Source organism: Lissotriton helveticus, chromosome 3_1 (assembly GCF_964261635.1).
Source record: "Lissotriton helveticus chromosome 3_1, aLisHel1.1, whole genome shotgun sequence".
Classification (NCBI taxonomy): Eukaryota; Metazoa; Chordata; class Amphibia; order Caudata; family Salamandridae; genus Lissotriton; species Lissotriton helveticus.
In genome coordinates this window covers 402,542,282-402,567,775 of record NC_136061.1, presented here as the reverse complement: position 1 = coordinate 402,567,775, position 25,494 = coordinate 402,542,282, and the positions used below count along the sequence as shown (strand labels likewise).

General features: G+C 45.1%; 1 protein-coding gene across 3 annotated transcripts in view; it reads right to left on the bottom strand.

The window, feature by feature from the left end:
* The window catches only part of MYO1C (myosin IC), a 457,043-nt gene that overhangs the window by 30,666 nt on the left and 400,883 nt on the right, over positions 1-25,494 (bottom strand). For all 3 annotated transcript variants that reach the window (XM_078680174.1, XM_078680173.1, XM_078680172.1), the window contains exons 21-25: positions 12,085-12,161; positions 11,459-11,527; positions 10,978-11,062; positions 10,318-10,477; positions 9,248-9,331 (exon numbers count right to left, since the gene is read on the bottom strand). In XM_078680174.1, coding sequence (XP_078536300.1) covers positions 9,248-9,331; positions 10,318-10,477; positions 10,978-11,062; positions 11,459-11,527; positions 12,085-12,161 — 475 coding nt within the window. The remainder of the gene's footprint in view (positions 1-9,247; positions 9,332-10,317; positions 10,478-10,977; positions 11,063-11,458; positions 11,528-12,084; positions 12,162-25,494) is intronic.

Sequence of the window (25,494 nt, the reverse complement as noted above, 5' to 3'; positions counted from 1 at the left end):
GTCCTGGCCTGCAAGGCATTGGGGGCTGGGTTGCATACTTGATGAGCGGCTCTCCCGCTGCGCAGGGGAGAGCCGCGATGTGGGCCTCCGGCCCCTTCTAGGGCCTCGGTGGGGGGACCCCCAGGTGAGCATGCACGGCTCGGGGAGCCCACCCTCGCCGCTCCTCTACTTTTCTGGGGCCCGGTCCAACCCGGGCCCCTCGCACCACTGACGGCCTTCCTTGGGGGTCCCGGGTCCCCCGATGTCCTCCTTTGTTGGAGGGCAGCCTGGGGAACCCACCCCCAGCTGCCCCCGCCGGTTCCCCGTGTGGCCAGTACTCTTCCGTGCTGTCGCGGGAGCCGGCCGATCCCTTCTGGTATGCCCACTCCGGCGGGCAGACACAGGACTCTCGCAGTCCTCGATGGACCACGTGGGAGTGCGGCGGCACTCCCCCAGCCTCCTTCTCTTCGTTGGGGCCCGGAGATGGAGTCCCGCCTCCTGTCTTCTTCGCGCAGGGGCGCGACGCGCCTCCCGCCTCCGCCTTCTCGTTGGGGCCCGGAGTTGGGGTCCTGGCCCCGCCTCCTCTTCGCCGGAATCTTCACGGGGAGCGCAACGGCGCTCCCCGGCTTCGCTTCTGGGGCCCGGGGATGGGGTCCGGGCCCCTTGGACCCATGTTCGCGTGGGTGGGGGTTGGGGGGCAACGACGCTCCCCAGCCTCCGGTTCAGCAGGGGCCAGGGTGGGCTCCTGGCACCCCACGGGGGCATCTTCACGGGGTGCGCGACTGCACATCACGTCTTTACTTCTTTGGGGGGTAGCCCCCGGGACCTGTCCCACCCCGGGGGCATCTCTGAGACCGGCGGCGGAACCCCACGCGTCGTCGGTCTTCTTAGGGGTCAACAGTCGCCTACCTTCCGGGGGTCATATCTCAGCCCCTGGGGGTCCGATCTGTCCCATTTTTGCGTCTTCTCGCTCCTTGTGGCGTTCCCCAGCCACTGGGAGCACTCTCCTCCGTCCTCTGGGTCTCCAAGAGGGTGCCTACTGCAGGGAGCGGTCTTCACTGGCTCCTTGCGCCTCTCTTCTCCCTGCGCAGAGGCCTCTGCTTCTGCGCCCCGGTCCTGGGCTCTTCTTCTGGCGCTGGTAGGGGCTTGGGTGGCAGTCAGGGGGTCTCTCCTTCCAACTGCCCATTGCACCAGGCTCCAGCACCCTTCGCCTCAGCAGACCACACCCCAGAGAGAGCTTCTCTTCCTGTGCAAGTACTTTTTAAAAGTTGAGTAGGGGGCTGGCAGGAAGTCTCTGGGTGTCCTATCAAACAGCGACACCTCACTATCCTGCCCCCTCACTCCTTCTTGTCCAGCCTCTGGGTAGTTCAAAATGGAGTCGTCCAGTGTCTCTGGCCACATGGCCTCTGAAACCCAACTCCTTCCCCCTCACTGCCTTCACGTAGTTCAGCTTGGTGCCTGGCACCCAGCGACAGCAGTCGATGGATTGGCTTATAGCGCCACCTATCTTTTCCCCTTGGAGGGAAGATCTTCGCTCTGGGAAGAAAGGTCATTAATCTATCTTGCCATGGCCAGACCCCAGCCAGGGACTCAGAGAAATATGACATTTCTGGACTACCCAAAAGCAGTACAAATATGACTTTGGACTCTGCAGAATACTCATTTTCACATCTGCTACACTGGACATTAGTGCGTGTCTGGAATCTGTAGGCTTTGTGGAAGTCATTTTAGCCATGGGCCCCACATCCCCATAGGGAAATAATGAAGTGAAAACACAGTAAAACACACTGACTTTCTCTGGCATGTTCCTTTCCAGTGTATAAAGCCTATTCCATGTCACCACCCAATTCTGCCTAAGTCCTCCCACACCATTCACTCTGTAGCTGCTCCTGGACTGCGCACGCTAGGAATCTCCCCTGCACAGCCCCTCGCGTGTGCACACCCATGTCTGCATGTAACCAGCATGGTGTCCCATACTCCAGCTGCTGCGTTGCGGCCTAGTCAAGCCAATGGTACACCAGCCAAATCTCCATGCAGTCTCCTTCATTATGAGGTCACTGTGGTTGAGTCCCAGATTATGAGGCTCTCCCACAGTAAAAGCTCAACAATTAGGTGCTCAAAAAGCAAAAAATCTGGGCTGCCAATAGTGTCAGAACCACCTTCTAACAGGGACATCCCCTTACTTGAATATTGATTTGTCCTAGAAATCATGGCGTTTTCAAAGAACTACCATTCCCTTGGGGTACTTTGGTGACGTTATTATGTCCGACTTCACGTCAAACTAGGCACCTTCAAGGTATAAATATGCCTACCCTTTCCCTAGCAAACACACCGTGGTTTGGAGTAGCTCGCTACAGCAAGTGCAGAAGGAAGCCGACCCTCCAGCTGACGCACTGACAGAGAGGCTGCCTTTTTCTCGCTGAGAATCCAGATCCAGTGTTTCCAAGCTCCCCTCGCGGGGTGTTGGGAAATCGAGTCCCGAGACGGAGATACCAGACCTCCTTCATTCTAAAACCAAGGTACGGAGCTGATTAGACCTTAAGCGAAATCTTGGTTAGATTCTTGGCAAAGAAAAACTAAACTTATGCTACATCTCACTTACTTCTTCCCTCGTACTAGACTTAGGTTAGGTACATTGGAGTAGGTGTATTTTAGAAGCATCAGTTGAGTACTTTTTTAGCTTTGTTATTTATGTATGTATTTATCTATGGTTTAGAAACCATACAATGCTTTTACAGTATTATTTTATAATACTCTTCTTACTGTACGCATTATACTTTGCAACCAGTATTACAATTGTAGCAGTTCACTTTACTTGCTTGAGAAAGAAGACTGTTCAATAAATCCTTTTATTGAAAACGCCCGTCTCTCTATTTCTCTGCACCTCTGATGAAACGAAGCATGCATGATTGACTGAGTAAAATATCTATCTATTGTTTCCACGACTCTGAAGATCAGTTTTACTCTTGGGGAAACAAAGTTGTCATGTTTATGCGGTTGTCAGAAGCTAATCCCTTCTTGTTTATTCGAGAAAGTTTCTAGTGACCTATGAGCTAGCTGGCACTCACAATTAAGTCTAATATATTCAATAGAGACCTAGTCGAACTAAATCCTTCGCAAAACTATAGGATATATTATTCCAATGCGCAGAACCTATTGAAAATATAGCAACTACACTACAACATACGTGGACGACGTCAGGGCGGGGTCGTGTGGCGCCGTCCCCCGGCGCGCTGAGGTGCTGCTGCAAAAAATTTCCGGATCCAGTCTGACGCCTGGGGATATTCTAAGATAAGGAATCTGCGGCTATATGTCTCTATCAGATTAGAATTTACTGTGGCACCTACTACTAAAGCGTGATTCTTTGAAGAAAAAAGGACCAGTAATAGTTTAAGCTGATTGATATAGAAAAAATAGCTTGTAATAACTGATAATGACTAACTGTACCCGAGGTTAGAATGTAACCTCAAAACCAAAATTAAACTCACATTTTCTTTTACCTTTTTTGAAGGACCAAATTTAAGGAAATTAGGAGCTGATAAGGAAGTCGTGCATGAGGTGCCAAAATGATCACCTCAGATTTACGGTCCGATTGTGTATTCTTAACGCCAGGATAATGGTCCGCTCGACCGATTTAGACAGCGGTTCCTGCCAATGCATTATAAAGGACCGCTAGCTTGGCAGTCATTTATAAATTTAGTGGGTGGTCCATTCACTAGGGGGATGGAGTAATCTATTCCGTCCCCCTGGCGGAACAACAGGGCATCTGTCAATATATAAGTTGGGCCCTTTGTCTGATTTAATTGCAGATACTTGTTGTGCATCCAGTTTTGAACCCTCTGTAACAAGAGGTGTGATACTCTAATAAAGAAATGGCTGCCATCTGTTTTCAATTGTGTGAGGACCGATTTTGAGGCATAAGGGGCATCAATAGATATTAAATACAGCTGAGCAAAATGCAGCACCCTGTGGAACACCGAGGAGTGCTTCACAGTGCAGAGGGAAGGAGGGATTTCGTTTAAATTAGGTTCTGCCTATAAGGAAAGGATTAAATAATGTAATGCTATCGGAAGCCTTCAGCAAGGTGGGAATATTGCTCAAAAGAAGCACATAATCCACTGTGTTGAAGCAGCCAAGAGATCTAGCTTCACTAGTAGAGAAGCTGAAACTTAATCCATGAAACACACTAACATTCTACAATTCAGCATGGCGGACTGGGCTGTGCTGTGGAATAAAGCCAGACTGAATTGGGACTGCAGGGAGGGTATCAAAGCAACTTCCTACGATACATACAATCAACTGTGTCCTCTGCCCTTGGAAAGCTTCATTTACTGGTGCTGTCTCAAAAAAGGAAGGGCCTCTACAAAATGTATGCCTGTGCGTCAGAAGCACGTAACTATACTGTTGGGTGGTTATTATGGGTTTTGGGATCTGTCTAGACAACTTAACGGTCTCTAGTGTATGTTCAGCACTGTCCCCAAACAATCTCTCTCCATCTAATGGCATGCCCATAAAGTTAAAATGGACATCCACTGAAACTCCAGACAACTTAAGCCAGGACAACCATCATTTATTGGCAATGAAATAGCTGTTCCCTCACACAAGAGTAATCAAATCACGATCAAGCACCAATATTTGGTTGAACTCATCTATGTCATCAGCCATCGTTTGTCCTAAAGTAGCTGTATGCTCAGGTAAATGATCAATCACCATTTAAACCAGTTGCCACAATGAATTTTGTTTTATGGCCAAATCAGCAGGAGCATTATATATTATTCTTTTGAATATTCTAACAAATGTAAAAGTTGCAAAAACATTAGATTGATATCTGCAAGAACCACCAAGAATTCGTTATAGCTATTTAGTGGGACTGAATGGCTCATCCATCACACAACTATCTTACCACTATCCTGAAAGTAGTGTGAGCTGAAGTGGGCCTATCCCTGCCGTTCTGCAATGAGATTTCTAAATGCCCCTGAAAAAGTGTAAGGCTTCATTCTTCTGCCCCTCATGCACAATATATGTCAGTTTTTTTTATGCCTGTCCATCTCAAGGATAGTACACAACTTCACCCCATGTGCAGAAAGTCCAGGGGCATGTTTCAGTTGTAATCATAAGATTCAGCAGTTGGTGCAACCTCACCATCTGCACTATTTACAGAAGGTCTAGAAGAACCTGCAGCCTACAATCCTCTTATTATTCGCCTCCTAGTGGAGGTTCTGTGAAATGTATGCCCCAATGCCTTGTGCATAGGCCCCGAGGGTCCACCAAATGGCATTAAGCCATGGTCAAAATCAAACACTGCATGCTAGAAACATCTCCTGAATACTAAAACCCATGCAGTGCTGGTCGCCAAAGCTTTATTAAGTTCTGCATCACAGATAAGGAGTCCATAAGTCACAACATAGCTAACTGATGTCCGTAAAACTGGCCCCCATATCCAAGATATAGAACAGAGTCTATGGAGGAGGGGAGGTTCAAAGAGGTCAACTGCTCTTTCATTTGAGTCTTAATTCAACTGATTAACCAATTAAAGGATTTAAACAATGCTATATGGAACTTCTGTTGCCTGAACAGATGTACTCCCCTCTACTGCAGCAGGGCTCGAAGCCTGCTATTGAACCACTTACCAAATGACTGCAGAATGGCCACCGACTCATTCTAACAGTTCAGGCAGTCAAGTTTTCTTCCTCTATTTCTCAGAGGAAAGCCTTTGTCTGGAATGCATTGATTCACTCCAAAACCATACCCCTTACATGTTTCTGGCACAATGTCTGCTAAATACCTGGAAGGGAATTCCCACCCCCTAATGTGAAGGGAATGAGTCAATTCTTCATTTCCAGGAAACATCCGTCTCTCTGCTGGGGCAAAGTTGCTCAAGCCACAAATTTCTTTTCTCAGGAGCATCGGGTTTTTGAAGACATGGTAATGGTTCAAAAATTTTTATATGCCCTTATGGACTGTCAAACTTCCCTCTTGACAAATTAAAAAAGGTTTGCAGCATTGTTGTTTACTGCCAGTTTTTAAAAAAAAATTGGGGGAATTTCCATATTGATTTGTTTCTGGAATATCTACACGATTTCATTTGATCGGTTTGTTACTCCATGGATCAAATTGGAAAAGTGAGTGGTAAACCCATGCGTTTTTTAAACCATGTCTCATGCTCTTAAGTGTAGGGTGTATGCCTTTAATCTTTAAGATTTCGGTCATTTCCTTTTACATTACACAATTTGTTGGCAACTTATTCTGGTTTCTCATAACATCTGCCTCTTCCTTTGTTGTACTTTTGTGCAGAATTTGAAATGTTTCCCTATGATGTTCCGCACTTTACTTCTCTGCAAACTCAAATTTCACATCCTGCCCTGATTTGGACAACAATATCAGACCGTTGATGACACCAACAATGCACTAAATAAATTTTGCCTTTAGTTGCTACAACTCACATTGATGCAGCAGAGCACTGCCATAACAGGTACTGGGAGGGGAAGGATTTCCTGATACCCGCTTTGTTGCTTTCTCTGCTACAAATACTGGTGAGTGAGCGAAGGCAAATGCTTACATTATGCACTTAAGGGGAGGTACAGTCTCTCGATGCTGATTGATGCCTGAGCCCCTTTGACACAAATCACAGCCTGATGTAGCAGGACGAAGACCTGCTATCTAACAAGATCATTTAGACTACAAAGTAAGTTCTCTCAATAGAAGATGGCTTGTTTTGTTAGTGTCCTTTGAGTGACAAATGGCAGACTTCGAAATTGCCTACCTTTGGATTTACGATCCACTAGAACACATCTAAATATTATTTTTACATATTATGTTAAATGTATTATTTTACTTCTGAATAAGTTTTCTCTTGCACTGCCCACAACACTGCCATCTGTTCTTGGGTACCCACTTGTCACATGGTATACTTTCCATAACTATAGTGTCAGGATGAGGACTTACAACCTGCTCTTATTCAATGGAGTCTTGAGATTGTGAGGTCCTTACAAAAGGTCAGGCACAGAATCCTGTTCGTGTTTAGCAGGTTTGAAGGATGGTCTTGAAAGAGTTTAGCAATGAGTGATAATACCTGTATGAGTGATAGATATAATTTTGAATTGTAATCATTCTCTAACCAGGAGCTCGTGACTTCTGAGAATTTGTGAGACAACTGTAGTAGCAATTTTCGTATCAATATTTTCTGCAGAATTTCTACTAGCATACTGTTGCATTAGTCAATAATGTGTGAAGGTCTTTTTGTAGGACATTTGTAACATTTTTGTGAAGTTGGTGCTTCTTCAGAGTGTAGTGTGCCCAAAAGAGACCCGATTATGGCACAAGTGAATTCTGATCGCTCATGTACCTCAAGGTTCAAGCAAACTATTCTAATGAGTTTAATACTGCACTAACAGTAGTACACCATTTATTAAGAGACGTGAGCCGCACATCACTCCAGTTTATCACCTAGAGATAAATGTGGGATTGGAGCATTAGATGGGATACAAATCCAGATTGTGGAGAAGGGCACTACATTACAAACAAACAGACATGGGAAATATGACCCCTGAAAAGCAGAGCTCAGATATGTCTGGGAAATGCAACCCTCTCTCAACCCCACCAAAGCAGAGCATAGCATTGGAAACGGACATTACGGGCAGAGCAAGGCACAAAACTAGTATGACATACTTAAGAAAAGAGCTCAGTACGAGGAACCAAAAACCTAAGACAGAGCAAGTATTAGAATTGGGAATCCATACGCCTGCCTCAACTAGAAGCGCTGCAGGGCTTCCGGGGGTGGGACGCGATAGGTGTCTCAGTACTGGGAGATGTTGTAAAGGATCTGACACTCAAGTCCTTTCAATACCTGCAGGAAGACTACGGTATGCCACAAGCCCAATTCTATCATTACCTACAGTTTAGGCATGCCCTGGCCCCCAGTTTGGAAGGCCTGGAGTCACTCCCCGATTTTAGCCCCATAGAGGCGAAGGTTTTTATGGGGGAGCTTCCAGATCGCAAGATCTCCCGCCTTTATCAAACGTTGGTCATTCACTGTTCCCCTGACCTGCAGGGGCTCAGACGTGCATGGCAGGTGGATGTGGGAAACTGGAAGAAGAGGACTGGGCTGAGGCTCTCGCAAGCCCGCATGGGGCGGCAATAGGAACATGACTGCGGTTAGTGCAGTTTAAATATCTGCACAGGGTGTACTTTACCAGGAAGCGCCTGTGGAAGGCGGGCTTGATCGCATCACCTGAGTGCCTTCGCTGCGAGCGGGAAGAGGGTACGCTTCTTCATACGGCCTGGGACTGCCTCTCCCTACATAGATTCTGGAGGGGAGTGTACACATGCTTGTCGGAGGTATTGGGGTGGGAGGTCCCCTACACACCACGTCTGGTTCTACTACACATCATGGAGGGAGTGGGGGTAATCGGTACAAGCGGCACCTCCTGTTATTGGGTCTTATACTTCCGAAAAGAGACATTGCTAGGGCCTGAAAGGCACCTAGGGCTCCGTCCGTAGCCGCATGGAAAAACGGGCTGGACTTCTGTATGGTGCTTGAATAACCTATCTTTCTGGCCAGGGGATGCCCGCGCAAGCATTACAAGATATGGCACAGGTGGGCGGATTACCGGGGGCTAGACCTGGACCTGCCACAGGGCATGGAGACGCACCCGCCGGGCTGATGCTTATACTATTCTCATGCTTGTACAGGGGTGGGGCGAGAGGTCCCGGAAGGACTATGGTTTTATGGGTGTACGATGGTGCAGTGGATGTCTGTGTGTGACATGGATGCGATTTGGGGGGAGGGAGAGTGGGGGGCAGTCGTTATACGGGGATTTGTTTGTTGCTCATAAAAGTCAAAGTCAATTAAATGTATATTTAATATGTGTAGTAGCCCCTGGTGCTCAGGGTCCTGCAATTCATGTGACGCTTGACAAATAAAATTTGTTTAAAAAAAAAAATTTGGGAATCCATAATGTTTGTCTGTAAAAGATACAGAAATGGTAATCAAGAACTTTCAGAACAGAGAAGATCGGAAAACAACAACTCATGCAGAGCAGAGCTCAAACCAGCCAGCTAAGACACTTGAGAAGGAATGCCTAGAACCCTTGAAAAGGTTCAGCCATTCCTGGCAGTCAATCCTTTAACTCAGGCAGGGTCATATTCAGCGGTGAATTCATAATGCCTGGAAGAGCATTGTATAGCTATCTACTTTTCATTCACCCAGTCATGGCACAGCAAGTTTGTTTACAGTTGATGAGGTCTCTCAGCATAAATCCAAAATTACCTGCTGTTTCCACTCTGGACTGATCCTTTTGCAGTATTTCCAAACCATATTCTGCATACACATATCCCTCAGGAGCTGTGAGGCCTGTAGGAAAAGGGGGTACAGTTAGGAGCAGATACTTAGGTGAACACTCCTCATTACTGTTGTTGTGTGAGGATTACTATTTCTGAAAGGTAGGTGCAAGAGTCCATTAAACCTGAGGTCATCGGTATTTGCAGGCTGGGAAACCTTTCAGTCCAATAGGATTGTCATAGGGGTCCCAAGCCAGTATGGCTGAGACGTAACTCTAGGAAGGACCAACTCTGTACTTCTGTGTTATACCACTTTCTACTATGCCTAGAAAAGAAATACTTTCTACTGCTGACCCAAATTCCTGTCCATCCAGCACAGAAAGTTGCTATAACCCTGAAGCAAAACAATGGCTGCCAACTCTAGTTGGGAAAGGATTTTCATTTCTAAGCCAATCATCCGGTCTATAAGATTTCTATCACACAGCCAAACTACTCACCACTAAATCCCAGTATTCCTCAGTCAAGCTACTAACCCATCTTTTGGGGAATACTCATGTATTCCTAAGCAAACTCTGGTATTGATCTGCCAAACTCCCCATCCATCAATTGGAGAAAAAGGCTTTTTGACCACCTCCCACCTGTTCCCAAACAACTTTTCTTCCACCACTCCCAACATTCTGTAGAACATATCCTTGCTGTGATCACGATGACTGTTTTTAAAACATTTTCTTAAAAGTCAGAAGAAGCATGTGTTTGCCCAGAATGTAGCACAATCAGAAACAACAAATATATAATACAATCCATATCAAAAGCTTTTTTTATGACTGAAGCATTGTGGCTTATCAATTAAGGTAGGTCACACACCAGGTGTGAACCAGTGGCTGAATCCCATATGTTCTTATTAATAATTCAATAATTAATCAAAAATATATATGCAGCTTTAAAATAATGTTCACTTTTATCAAAGATAAAAATCACATATTTAGTCCTTGAGCGCCCTTCTTTCCAAACCTCCTGTACAGGTCAGCATGTTAATGTTACCATGTCAGTCTCATGTACCTCACTGAGTGATGGGGGAGGTGTGGGCCAGGACTTGTCCAGAACATTCTTTGGAAGATTCCGCCGCAGTTTCATCAGAAAAGAGTAGCGAATGTAATCAATGAAGTATTCATTCTCAGGGCAACGGGGGTAGTTACGGTAGATAAAGCCTTTGATCAACCTAGAAATGCAGAGAGGAGAATATTCATTCATCAGGCAAAAATGTAAGTGAGTGAACCGATTAGTAGAAAGCGTAAAAAAACAGATAAAGGAACCACTCAATAAAGCAAGGATGAGAAGTTCAAAAATATAAGAAAAAGTAAAATGTCATGAAGAGAAAAAGAAATTACTCAGTGAAATCTATACTACTATTAGGAGAAGTGAAGGTAATACCTGCAAAAATGCACCATCTCCGAAAGAGGAGAGACATTCTATTAATCTACAGATAGCTGTACACTGCTACATCCCAAAGAAAAAGGAGTAACAATTTAAGTTGGATGAACAGCGATGAAAACTTCTATAAGAATACTTCATGGCTCTATCCGGATCTTCTGTTCATGAGGATAAAAAGGGAAGCAAAATAAACTCCTGTTTGCGGAAAGTTGTATGGAGGCCTGTGCGGAAGAATAGGCTCTTTTTCACAATCCTTCATAGCACAAATCAATGCACTGCTCTACTTACCGTCGAATGGTTTCTGCAGCCCACTTCCTTTTGGCAGCTTTTCTACGCCCAATAGTTCCACGCCACCAAGACTGAATAACAACGGCTGCATGAAAAGAAACCATTTAGATATGAGCCTGTGAAGATATGCACTAAACAACCCTGCTCTTTGTAGCAAACTTCAGATATGACAACTTTCAGAGCAACATCATTTTAAACCTACAATCCTCTTCCCCAGAACACTTATTTCAGAACAGGCTAAAACCTCTTCAACTTGAACACTTTATTAAGTTTGTGCTGCAAGTCAATGTCCCTAAACACTCTTTCCCAACCGTCTTTTATCAAGTATTTGGAACAAACCATTTCAGCTTCACCAGCTCAGCAAATCTAAGCCACATATATCTGCCAAGTATAACTATTGTCATCATTGATAGACTCCTACGATATCTACCCCAAAAACGAAACAATTTGAACTGCAAAAAGTTTCACTGGGTGTTCTCACCAGAATGCTTCAGATGCAGGAACTTCTTACGTTGGTGGTACCCTTTCCACGAAGACTGGATAAGGGTCACTGTAGAAAAGGAAAAGTAAGAGTAAGTATAGTATATTATAAATAGATGCAGGATCAGGGTCATATTCGAAGGATGAAGGACACATTTTGTTAAAGACTGAAGCACTCCATATGGGAGACAGTAATCCTGTAATGGAGCTACAGCCATTGAGATGCAAGGAATCCAACATAAATCCTATAAAGCAATGTGCTGACATTACTGTTTTGTGGAAAACAGGGACACCTCCTACAGGTGCCGTTTGCATTGCAAATACTCCACATTAGAAATTGTGCGTTCATGCAGAAGGTAAAGACACTGTCAAAACTGCAAGTGGGAACCAGAAACATCACTTGGGAGTTGGAGATCCACTGAGTCCAACTGTGGAAAAACAGTACGAATTTGAAGCACTGCAACAATGCCTTTTGAAAACAGAGTATGAGTTTGAAAAGAGTTATGGTGTCACCAGTGCTTAGTATGGTATGAGAGCTATAAGTGGCCATTAATCAGCAGGTGCCACAGTCCCGTCCCTAACCATCAACTTCCACCCTATCAGAGATATTTTCTTTTTCCTTCTCACCCAGGCTTTGCTTCCGCACTTCCAAGGCATCTTCCGTTGCAAAGAGGCTCTTCGGAAATCTGATGAATATTTTTGTTCTGCAAATAGAAAATAAACTATCAATGTTATGTTAATGTTACCATGTAAACTCCTCTCTTTGGAAGGAACTACTTACTTGTAACAATAGACAGTTTAAGACTACAGTCAAATGTAGTGTGTTATTCTTCCATCAAGTGGTTGGGTCCATGTAAAAATAAAACTTTTTTTTGCATCAAAGATAAACCGTTATTTTCTATAACACATTGTTGCCTTTTTGATGTCCAAAATATGTGATGCTCTTTCTAATGCAGACACCAAGGTTAAAGGACTCAGTCTGGGTGCCAGGCAACAACCTTACTGCAGCGATAACAAGAGTAGTATTATTGGCATTTCCTGATGCTGCAGCACTGACAGATGCATCAGATGTGAAAATCAAGTCTGGCAAGCCAATATTGGTGCTATTTTTATTTTAGTTATGGTGCTTTATAAAGGGCGAACATGACCAAGGGTATCAGAGCGCTGTACATATGATACATAAACGAAGAGCTGCTTATATCTAAAGATCATTTAATAAAAACAAATAGCAACTTTTAAGAACGCCAGTAAGATATGGTATGTAGGAACAGAGTTATTAATAGAACTAGAGTATCTCCATTCTTTATGTCATTGGAATGGGTTTTCCAGGGGGACAATTTGTGTGTGGGTTCCACAGAGAATTATGTGTTTCAGCCATGAGTTAGTATTACCGTCATTGTAGCTGCCAATGCACCCAGGGGACAGGTTCAGAGTGACTTTTCAGAGAGGAACCTGATCAGTAGGATCTTTTTCGCCTCTTTTTTGAAGACGTGTGTCAATGGGTGTGGGAGGGATGGGTGGAAACAGAAGCGAGGAGGCCGGATTGGTGTAATTTTGGGGCGTTTTATTGTCAAAATAACATGTTGGCCAAAGCGTACAAAGGTATTCACTTCACAATAAGGGGAGGAAAAAAACCAATAGTTCTTCACTTCAGGGTTCCCATCCCTGATATGTTCACAGTTCTGTCCAATGATATTCTGCTCTTGTCTTAATGAGGTTCAAATGAAAATAAAAGTTGCTTCACTTAATTCCTTTCCTCTCTCTTCCTTCTTTTTAGGTGCTCCGGTAGGCTGGAGGGGGTCCCAGGAGGCTTGCAGAGGGAGTAAGCAAACAGGACAAAGATGTAGTAAGTACAAAAAAGGGAATTTCCCGTTCTACCCTTTTACCACGCCCTGGTGGGAAGAGTTGTACATAAGTAGAAAGGTGGAGGTGGGGGAGAGCGGGCGAGTTATCTGGGGGAATCCGGTGAGATGAAAAAAAACCCAACAAAAACATTTGAATGGGTGCTCGGTATTCAGGCTCGAGATGGGGCAGCGTCAGGGAATCATGCTCATGCTTTAAGAGAGTAGTGACGACGAGGGCGAGAGAGAGAGAGGAATAGAGAGGAAGAAAGAAAAATCACCCAACGGACGAAATGCCTCTCTGTGGGTATCAGTATGGGCTTTGTTTCCCCTTATCCCACCTCCACCCTTTCTAACGCTTACCTACCGCCTCTAGCCGCAAATCTCCAGAGTTGCAGTGTTTCTTGAGTGTCCTCCGGTGACCACCACTCCTCGCTCCACACGTCCGTGGCTTCGTCGGCTCTGGTTATTGTCTTGGCTACGTCATCTCCGGTGGCGTCTCTTCTCTTTGCTTCTTCTTCTGAGGCCAGTTTCGTCCCGGCTTCTTCTGCCCCCGGAATTCTCGTTGTCTTCCTGCTTTTAGACTCCTCCACCCTTACGGTAGCTGATTGGTCCTTTTGTCGAACCATTTGATCAGCCCTGATTATTGAACACAGTGGCTATGATCATTGTAAAATTATTTATGGTCGTCTTTGAAAATTGTGGAAACCAAGTCACATATGTCATAAATGTTCAAGTTTTTTCGTTTTTTGGTTCCATTCACACTGGCGACACCTAGCACTATTATGTTTTTTCCTTTATGTATAAATTCATACTTTTTTTGAAATATAAAAGCAACATTGGAAATACAGCCTGAAGTGTTCTTGGTAGCCTTTCTTTCTGACGTCTTAATAACCCATAACTATTGCGATTGTGCATATAATTATCAAGATAGTTTAACACTACCCATTCAAAAATCCTCCACTTCCATGACGCGTCCAAGTCATTATATATAGTCCAAACTACAGCCAATCAGGCAACAGCACCCTCCAGAATGTTCTCCTCAGAGGCTCAGGCTCTCAGATTTTCTAGCACAAGTGTGATCCAGAGTGAAAAAAAGAGCATAGAAGAGCCTCTGATGGGAGGTGGTTGGGTTGCATGTGAATCTCTGAAAGATACCAATACTAGAGAACCACAGATTACAGGTAAGTAACTATTTTCTTCTCCAAGATTAGGGTATCCTTCATAGATTCACACGCCTGAATCAGAGTAGAGAGCAGTAAATCTATAATAATACTTGTGAGATTATGATCACAACATAAACATATGCATATCAGAGGCAATATGTAATTACAGATATAGACATATATATATATATATATATATATATATATATATATATATATATATATGTATTTACATATATATATGTATTTACATATATTTATCCATAAACAATCATAGAAGATATGTACATAAGAAAATGCCCAAGAGGAGGAGGGAAAAACAGAGGCTCACCTTATTTAAAAAGATTACAGAGAACCGCCTGTCCCACAGACGTGTCTGCATTGCTGGCAGCCTCCAGACAGTAGTGCTCGGTAAAGGTGTGCCTGCTGGACCACGTAGCAGCTCTGCAGATTTGATGAAGAGGCACACCAGCAAAGAGAGCAGTAGAGGAAGAGATTGCTCTAGTAGAATGCGGCCTCAGAATTGTTTGTAATGGTCTGCTTGCATGCTGATGACAGAAACAAATTGCAGCAGAAATCCAACGAGCAATGGATTGTTTGGATATTGGATGTCTTGTAAGCATCTTTCCATAAGCTATAAATAGCTGATCAGATTTTCGAATTGAGGATGTCCTCTGTAAACAGAATTTGAGACACCTCTTAACATCAAGAGTATGTAAAGCCCTTTCCGCAGGTGATTGAGGATTAGCAAAGAAAGTCTTTAAAATGACCGGTTCAATGAGATGGAAGTCTGAAGGCACTTTAGGCATAGTAATGAGGTTAGTGCGTAGCACTACCAAGTCCCTAGTGAATTGAAGGAAAGGCGGTTTAATAGTGAAGGCTTGAATGTCGCTGACCCGTCTAGCTAATGTAAGAGCCAACAGCAGAGACACTTTCCATGAAAGAAACTTTAAATCTGCCTTATGAATACGTTCAAAGGGGTGACGCATGAGTTTTGGAAGCACAACGTTAAGATGTCAGGATGGAGGTGGACGGGAGGAAACATGCGAAACAATCCTTTGAAGAACTGCTGAATGATCCCAGAGGAGTAAAGAGAGTTGGAACCATCCTGTCGGAATCTTGACATAGCCGCTAAGAATACTTTAAGGGTAGAATGGGAAAGGCCTGATCTTGCCAAATGTAAAAAGAAAGGCAAAATTTGTTACAGTTTTGCATGGATTGGATGAATGTTGGCAGCTTGTGGAAGGCGCTCTAGCATTGGCCAAGACTTCCCTACAGACCGAAGAAATGTCTAGGTGAGCGAATTCAAAGTGCTCAGGTGCCAGGCCGCTAAGTGCAGAGATGCAGGATCCGGGTGGCAGATCTGTCCGTTCTGAATGCATAGAATGTTCAGTATTGGTCGCAACTGAATAGGATCGCATTTGGAGAGAAGAAGGAGTTCGGTGAACCAGAACTGGCGAGGCCACCTGGGAGCTATGAGTATTAGGCGACAAGGCTCCTTCTTCATTTTCCAGAGAACCCTGGGAACCAACGGTATCGGTGGAAAAAGCGTAAGCATAGATCCGCGACCAGTGCATCAAAAACGCATTCCTGCACGATCCCTTGTGGGGAAGCCAGCTTGCGAAGAATGGGCATTTGCGGTTCGAACTGGTCACGAACAAGTCCAGATCGGGTCGACCCCACCTCTGAAAAATACGATCCAAATTTGGTTGATGGAGCTCCCACTCATGATTGGAAATTGTCGATCTGCTAAGGGAACCCACGAGAACGTTGGACATGGACATGGACTGCTGTCAGACTTATCTGATGTCTGATCGCCAATCCCAAATCTGCTGGGCTTGCTGAGACAGTAAAGCAGATCTTGTCCCTCCCTGTTTGTTCAAGTAGTGCATACTTGTCGTGTTGTCCGTCCGGATCAACACTGATGCTCCGAGAATGATGGTGCGAAAAGGTTTTAGGGCTAGAAAGATCACTAGCAACTTTAAGAGGTTGATATGCCAAGTCTGTTGCTGAACATCCCATTTGCCGCTTACTGTGAGTACTTGCAGGTGGTGCTCCCCATCCTTCGAGGGAGGCGTCCGTGGTTGATAAGGTAGTCGTCTTAAGTAAGGAAAAATCAGAATCCCCTCATGTCGAAGGTGTGCAGCCTCCGGTGCGAAGACCTTGGTAAAGACACGGGGCACGGAACGTAGTCCGAAAGGAAGGACTTTGAACTGAGAGTCCCTGCCACCCACTTTGAACCTTAAGAACTTTCTGTGTCTGGATAGAATTGGTACATGAAAATAAGCGTCTTGGAGGTCGAGGGTGGTCATGTGATCCCCTGCCGTGAGGAGTTGAAGGATTTCTTGAAGAGTCAGCATCCGGAAGGATAACTTTTTTAGATATTTGTTGAGGGAGCCAAGACTTAGAATGGAACGCCATTCTCCCGATTTCTTTCTTATTAGAAAAAATCTGGAATACAAACCGGTTCCTCTTTGCAACCGAGGAACTATTTTGATTGCTCCTTTTCGTAACATCAAATTTATTTGTCAAAAAAGCTCTGAGAGGTGAGCAGGAGGTGTTCCTTTGGGAGGAGAATTCGGAGGAAGTTTTACAAACTCTAGAACATGGCCTCTGGCAACAATGTCCAAGACCCATTTGGCTGTTGTTATAGCCGACCAGTTAGAGTAAAAATGGGAGATTCTTCCTCCAACTTTTAAAGGGGTAAGCAGTAGAGCAGGTGGCAGTTGTCACTGCTTCTTGGATGCATCATGTCTGCGGTAGGAAGACTTTCTTCTGTTTTGTGAATAAGAGGTAGATGGTTGCTGCCTGAATGATTGTTGGCGCTGGGAAGAGTAACGTTGGTTACTCTGATAGGACTGATATTGTCTTTGCTGATTACAGCCTCCTTGACCAGAGAAAGATCCCCGGGTTATAGCACCATGAAAAGGCGGTTTTCGAAACTGAAGAGTTCCGAGAGATCTTGCTGTCTCGGTATCCTTTTTAATGGCCTGGAGGGCCTCGCCAACATGCTGAACAAAAAGAGACTTGCCGTCAAAAGGCATATCAATTATTTTAGCCTGAACCTCCTGGTGAAATGATGTGGACTTTAACCAACCCTGTGGCAGCAGGACTGCGGCACCTGCCAGTTGTCGAAAACCTATAGACGCAACATCCACAGCCATCACAATAATCTCAGCCGAGATTCATTCCTCCTCCTGAAGGATTTTGAGCGCCTCTGACGAAGAGGGCTCAGGTAACATGTCGCTGTATGGAGAAATGTCCGAACACATCGGTCTATCGTATCGTCCTAAGATAGCCAGTGAGTTAGCTGCACAGACGGTCGTTGCTGCCATAGTTGAAACCTTCTTCCCAATAGCGTCCAGACGTCTCCCATCCCTATCGGGAGGAGCGGACACAGGAGAGGAAGGATTACGCGCTCGTCGTTGAGCTACTTGGGCGATACCAGAATCTGCCTTTGGCGGACCTATCAGACATGCTGGCGAATTGTCTGGTGCCTTGTATTTTTTCTCACAGCGGGGCAGGACGCAGGAATAGAAGCAGGAGCGTTCATAACCTTTAGTCCTTCCTACCAAATGAAATCAATAATAGGGATAGACCGTATTTGTTTCTTTGGTTGATCTTTAAAATCGTAAAGGAAACAATCATCCTTCTTAGTTTCCATACGAAGGAGAAATCGTTGTGTTGCCCTTTCCATGAGAAGATGAAAACCTCCAATGTCAACAGGAGGAGAGTCGTCAGGAGTAGAAGGAGATGGAGTTTATATCTGGTAATCATCCCATTCCGTAAGGAGTGATTTGTCATCCAATTCTCCTTCCTCCCTATCGTCATCAGTGGTGTGAGCATCCTGAGAGTGATGTGAAGGTACTGAAGAACGTGGTCTGGGCGACCTCAAAGCTGGTGAAGTCTGAGGAACGGGTGTGGGCGGTATAGAAGAAGCCGATTCAGATGGTGGGAAACTGCGATAATAAGCGTCCAACATGTATTGCAGATTATTTAGAAGAGCCAAAGGCATTTGGGCCGTAGGGATTGGATCTGGAGCTAAAGGAACTGTCTCTGGGCAAAAATTATCATCTTGATCCACATCTTGATACTTAATGAAGAGCTCCGAAAGGCTCCTGGCAGCTCGAAACCTATCACACTCATCCGATTCTTCATCATCCTCTCCAGAATCCAACAACTGCTCAGGTAACACAAGAGGAACTTCAGTAGGGGAGATGTGAATTGGAGAAAGGACCTCCAAGGAAGATCCACGTCTATGTAACAAAGAAGGCGCTGCTGTCGATGGAGGCAACTGCGTAGACGGTGTTGTAGACGATGTAGAAGCTGCTGCAGGTGTAGACGAAGACCAAACCTGAAGAGCTGTGTATGAAGACAACTGTAGCGTCGACGGGGTAGCCGTTGACGAAGTAGTCGTCGATGAGGCGGGCGTCCATGGAGTAATCGTCGACGAGGGGGCCGTCGATGAGGCAATCGTCGACGACACTCTTTTAATCTTCGTCGTCGAAGGAACGTCAACGGTAGACTTCACCTCTTTTGTCGATGGGACTGGTCTTAAGGAGACGGATACCAGCGTCGACGGCGAAGATGCTGACGACATTATCATCTGTGGCTTCGGCAACGAGAAAATAGCAGTCGACGTCGTTGCAGCTCGACGGAAGGCTACGTCGACGAAGACATCGTCGAGCTTGTCGACGAGGGAAATTTCTGAGGTAAATCTCTGTCAGAAACCTGTTTTGAAGCCTTCTCGGGGGCATAGATGGCATAGTTTTACTCTTAGAAGTTGGAGGAGCCTTTTTTGAAGTAGAAGGCATCTCAGCACTTTTAGAGGTGCGCTGTTTTTTTGACACCTTTGCCCCAGGAGAAGATAAGTCCATGTCAGCAGTCCTCTACCTAGAGGAAGTAGTCTGAACAGAGGCAATACTCCCAACTTCAGATAAGGGACTGTCCTGATCTGTAATCTTCTGTAGCCACAGAAAGAGACGCCCCTCTCTGTCCCTCAGAGTCTTTTGTGGGAAAGTTCTGCAGATCTTGCAGTCTCTCATCTGGTGGTCAGGATACAAGCAGTAAATGCACTTCTTTTGGGGATCTTCTGAAAACAGCCGGAGCTTCCGACAAGATTCACTAGGTCGAAAGAGAGATTTCTTAGAAGAAGACATCATATAATGAAGAATTTCTGAAGAAACCTGAGAAGTACGGAGCATAGCTCAGTGAGACTCCCTTTACACGACGTGCGGTTGAAAACCTGAGAGCTTGAGCCTCTGAGGAGAACATTCTGGAGGGTGCTGTTGCTTGATTGGCTGTAGTTTTGGACTATATATGATGACTTGGACATGTCATGAAAGTGTAGGATCTTTTTCTTTTGACTTCTAGCTACTTTACTTCCTGGTTCTAAATTACCTATGATATGGTTTCTATTTGCATGTTATTTTTATGTACCGTGGGGCTCCCACTCTGATGACGAGGAATGATTCAGGCATGTGAATCTATGAAAGACACCCCAATACTGGCGAATTTACGATCTTTGTCAGTATGGGTGAGAAGAGGTGACTGAGTTTCTTTAACATTGTGGAGGGGATAGGGTGGTTGAAATGTTAAGTTGGTTTCATGGATAGTAAGGTCTTGTGGACCTCTTCCTCAGTAAGTGATTTGACTTTACTCCAGACAGCTTGATTTTTGGATAGGTTAGTCTCCGTCTATTCCTCCCTTGGGTATGGGGGATATAATGTCCGAATTGTGTTCATTTTCTACATTTGCTCTTAGCCCTCTTTTGACTGATACAATTTCTTTTTCGATTTCCAAGATTTTTCCATTGAAAAATGAAGAGAAAACTTGACAGATTATTGTTGATCTTGGTTGCATTGTATGCTCCGGTCTGTTGGTTGACAATTTCCAACAATTGTAGTGGGATATCAATGACATGTATGCTGTCCTGCATTTTTTTAACCACATATGATATTAGTGGAACTGAGGAGAAAATATGTGCACAGAACCCTGATGAAGTTATTGACAGTGCATCACCATCTGAGAGCGATGTGGAAACCAGAATGCAAAGATATGGCATTTTGAGATTGTGTTTGTAGCAAACATGTCCATGAAGAGTTGTCCTCAAGCCACAAAATGTAAATGGCAAAGGGCTGATGTAATTCCTATTCATGAGTGACCCCCAGTTGTCTACCTTGGGAGCCAGCAATGGCATTCATTTGAACTGGCAAAAGAAAGGTAATAAGTTGTCCATTGTGTTGTATCGAACATCAACAAAGCATTTGTGCCATATTTGACAAGGGTTGAGACTTTATTCCACTCTCCTTATGTAAGACATTATAGTGTTTTCTGTATCTATTTGAACATCTTCCCTTCTTGCCTCTGTTCAGAATGATTTCAGATGACATCTGGTAATTGGCTGTAAAGTCCAACAGCACATTTGTATAATTCTGTTTAGGGTATTATGGCATTCCCCTATAACAGCTAAGTGTCCAGGTATTGATATACCTCTACCGCTTGTTGCCTTAGATGTGCCATCACTATCAAGCATTTTGAGAGCATTCTTGGACTTTATTTCCAATGGAAGACTTTGACTTGTTATCTAGCCACTTACCAGAAACCAAAGACATTTCTGATGTAATTGGTACAAGTGCATGTGAAAACAGGCGATCTTGAGGTCCACTGCCATCAATCGTGCTCTTATGGCAATGGAATGACATATTTTAAGACTGTCATTATGTATCTGTTTAGGTCACATGTCTAAGACAGAGATCATGATACCACGTTTCTCTAAAATCAGTCAATAAACTGAGTACTCTCCCTGATTGCCTGTGGAAAAAATTTCTTTCATAGACGAGACTGAATAGCAGAGGCACATGATCTTCTTTTACACACATTTTTTGGGGCTTTTATTTCTGTGGTTTCCTTTTAAATTCTATGCAGTATTCATGTTGCTTTATGCTTTAGTCACATGGGTCTGAGACGGATGATTTCCCATTGGTGTGGGAAGTACCTCAGATGTCTACCAAATAGAATGTTATGATCTGGAGACTAGAATAATAGTTGTATCACCTACTTGTAGCATCTACGCCTCCTCTTAGGTCAAACGCAGATTCCTGGAGTGGGTACATTAGCAGCACTTTAATGTTAGTGCTTATACTTGAATGTGTGGCTCAGTGACCTTTTATGTAATTGCAGGCATTGTGTGGTTTAAGGGGACAAGAAATGTGGCACTATTGAGGAAAGATTTTGTGTTGAAACGTGGGTTGAGGAAGATTGGCTACGCCACAATGAGATACAACAGTAGTAAAGTAGGTAAAATTAAGAATGTGAAAAGATATAACTGCATAACTGAATTGATTCTATGTTGTTTCTGAAGCATTATTTGTTCTATCCAAGAGAACTGAAGCAATGTCCAACAGTGAACAGTATACATGAATTAATTTTTCTTTCAAGTCCTGCGATTTATGAAGCAATGTGTATGATGAATGCAGACGTTTGAGGTAGGCATGCAGATGTGTGTGTTTTAAAATGTGTTTCAAATAAATCTGTTCTGTATTAGCTCAACTGTTTGCAAAAAAAAGCAAAAGATTATATTTGATGAAAAGAAAAGTATCTTTTTATAGTAAAGAAGGAATAATTATTTTCCAGGAGGCAGTGACGCATAACTCTATAAAATGAAAAAATCAAAACACAAGAATAATTTGAGCATTAACGAACAAGAAGCCCTACAAACCCTCATCAATGACCAAAGTATTGAAATCAAAATGGCGGACAAGGGGGGCAATGTGGTCCTATGGGATCGTGATGCATACACCACAGAGCAATGAACCAATTAACCAATACTGACTTTTATGTGAAACTACAAGCAAACCCAACTGATCAAATAAAGAGAGAAATTGAGAAAAAAATTAACAACATGGGAAAACAAAATACTAATTGATTATGAAGAAAAGAAATATCTGACTGTGGATTTTTCAAAACTAGCAACAATGTATTTCCTTCCTAAAATACATAAGGACCCCACGAAACCACCAGGGAGGTCAATTGTATCGGCAAAGGGTTCACTTTTAGAACCAATGGCCAATTTCATTGACTATTTTTTGTTTCCATATGTGGAACAACTACAATCCTATATTAAGGACACAACAGGAATCATACAAAAACTGACTTGGCATAAAAAGTATTCCCTGATAACGATGGACGTAAGTGCCCTCTATACAAATATTGACAACACCATGGGACTCAAGGGATCAGATCAGCGGGAGCTGGATCAAGCCGCGCGGCCCGCAGCGACAACAGACACCCCCCACACCCCCTCTGCTGCCACCGGGATCTACCGTGAGCGGAGCTGTAGCCTGTGCAGGGGTGCTACGAACGGCCGCCTGACTCTCTACAAGGTGTGTGCACACAAGTTTACTTTCCTGAACACTTTTGCCGGTTTTCTCTCCCTCTGCCCGGTTTCCTAAAGGGATATTTTCTTTCAAATAAAACTATTTTCGTCGACTGGGCAGTGTCTCCATTGTCTAAAATGGCGGGGGCCATAACTGGAGCAATAAATCGCCCCACTGCCCCCAGATGACCATGAGGCTGCATACCAACTAGGTCAGGGGTCACCTAAACGGAGATAAGTCTCTCTCCTCCCCACCAAGCAGCAACAAAGAAGCAGCAACATAGAAGCAGGACTTACTTGACCTGCCCTCAGTAGAAAGGGAAACTGATCTCTCCAAATCCCAACAACAACAGACAATGGACTAATACTCTTGCCTTCTATACTCTATTTTGGCGGCCATCTTGACCAGCCCTCCACTTTGGTGGCCATCTTAGACTAGTCATCCTCATTAACTCACACCTAAGGCTATACTCCTCTATTTTTCTTTTCTTTTCATGCTCACCGCCCTATTACTTCACCCACCCACCCACGCACACCCCCCCCTCTTCTACCTACACCGCTTCCACCATGGAAAGCATGGGCAAGCACACATACAAAATTAACTACCCACCCGAGCTCACCCAAAAAAACGCCAAACGCTTCAAACACAACTTCTTGAAGGCCCACCCTGAAACCCCGTTTGTGGACACCTACTTCTCACTAATTAATGGGGCCACGAGCACTGATATCATCTTCTACACTCTACGTAGAGCACAGTGGAGGAAAATGTTCCTCTCCACTCTCACTATCTCCACCACTAGAAAATCTGCTCATGGGCTAACACTCTCCATTACACCATCCTAACTTTTCCCTGGCAAAGCCACTATCTCCATCTACAACAATGGGATCATCCTATTCCAATCCACAGACAGGAACCTTGACCTACTCGACAACCTGTTCCCCACCTTCATAGATCTTATCTCCAACAGGCGGACCTCCACTCCTAACACCACGGACTACACAACACCCTCGTCTTCCAATCGTCAACCTAACATGCCTATCCTATCACAGCATCTGAACGTCACACACCTCTCCCCTCCCCTCAGCGCTGTAATCAGTCACCCTCCCGATCCCACTTCTCCACACCCCTCATGCACTGGCGAAGATCACTCCCCTTCATACACCCCCCATACCCCCACCCTCTCTTCCCCCCACCGCACACCTCACACGAGCCTCGCAGAACACATCACCGCCCTGAATATATCTTCCACACCCCGCGGCAGGACCATCTCTCACCCTATCTCCCCCACTACCCCACTCTCCCGGTTAGACTCACGGAACACACCACCTCCCTTACCCTAACCCCTCATCCTCTCTCCCCCCCATTCTCAGCCCCCACTATCTTACTTGCACCCCCACCATCTCCAGCCTACACTCATCCCTCAACTCACCTGCGCCGCCTCCCACCAGCGCCATCACCTATTCTACCAACCGCCCCCTACCTCATCCACACCCCTTACCCACAATCTCTCTCACCCATCGAATGCCACCCCACCTACTACTGACGAAGAGCCCGGCACAGTCGCTAGCACATCCCTCCCCTTCAGATCCCACTACAGAGCCCCACTCAACCACCCGCCCAAGGCTCTCATACCCAATACCATCCCCAATCCAACCCTGGACTTGATTATATCAACCCTCGTACAAGTCAAAGAAGAGCTCCACACCATCAAAGAACTTCTTTTCACACACCCCAGACACCCCCTACCTACCACTTCCGCATCCAACAAGTCCACCTCCCTCCCCACAGACCCTTTCATTCATTACACCCCGCGTTGGCCCTCTATCCCCGCTCGCAATATCACCTGCCGCCCCCGTCGCCCCCCCAACCCTTTCTCTGACCGCGACCTATACACTCTCCTCCGCTCATATGGCCCAGGTCCCACAAAACACACAACCACCACACACCTTCCCATACCCTCAATTCTCACAAATCCCCTTAGGCCCCCCACACTGAGCAACAGAAGCTCCGTCCCCAATAATCTCAGAAAAATCCCCCTCTCTCTAGAACACTCGACCACCCTTCTCACCCCCAGACTCAAATGTCTCCTTCTCAACTGCAGATCGGCCCCGAGACACTCCTCCAGCATCGCGGATCTCATCTTAACAAAGGACCTCGACCTAGCCATTCTGACTGAAACGTGGCTAACTGAAGCCTCTTCACCTATAATGGACATACTGGTCCCCCCCAACTATCACATCATTAGACTCGACAGAACAGTCAAGACGGGCGGGGGTATCGCATGCATTTTTAGGAGCAATCTCGCTATTACTAAAGCCACCTCCCCCTCCCTTACCTCCTGTGAACTCATCTGCTTCGATATTACTAGCGAGGGCAAACCTGTCTGCTCCCTGCATGTCATCTACCACCCACCCGGGGACAACCTCACCTTCTCCCAACAACTTATGGACACGATAACATCCAACGCCGGGCGACTGATCACTCAAATCTACTTGGGTGACTTCAACCTCCACTGGAACGACCAGAAAGACGCGGTGGTGAATAGTCTCAAAACTTTCCTCAACGCGCTTGACCTCACCCAAATCTGCAACAGTCCTACACACGACAAAGGCTCTATCCTCGACCTGATCATCGCCAAAGAGGACTCTACCC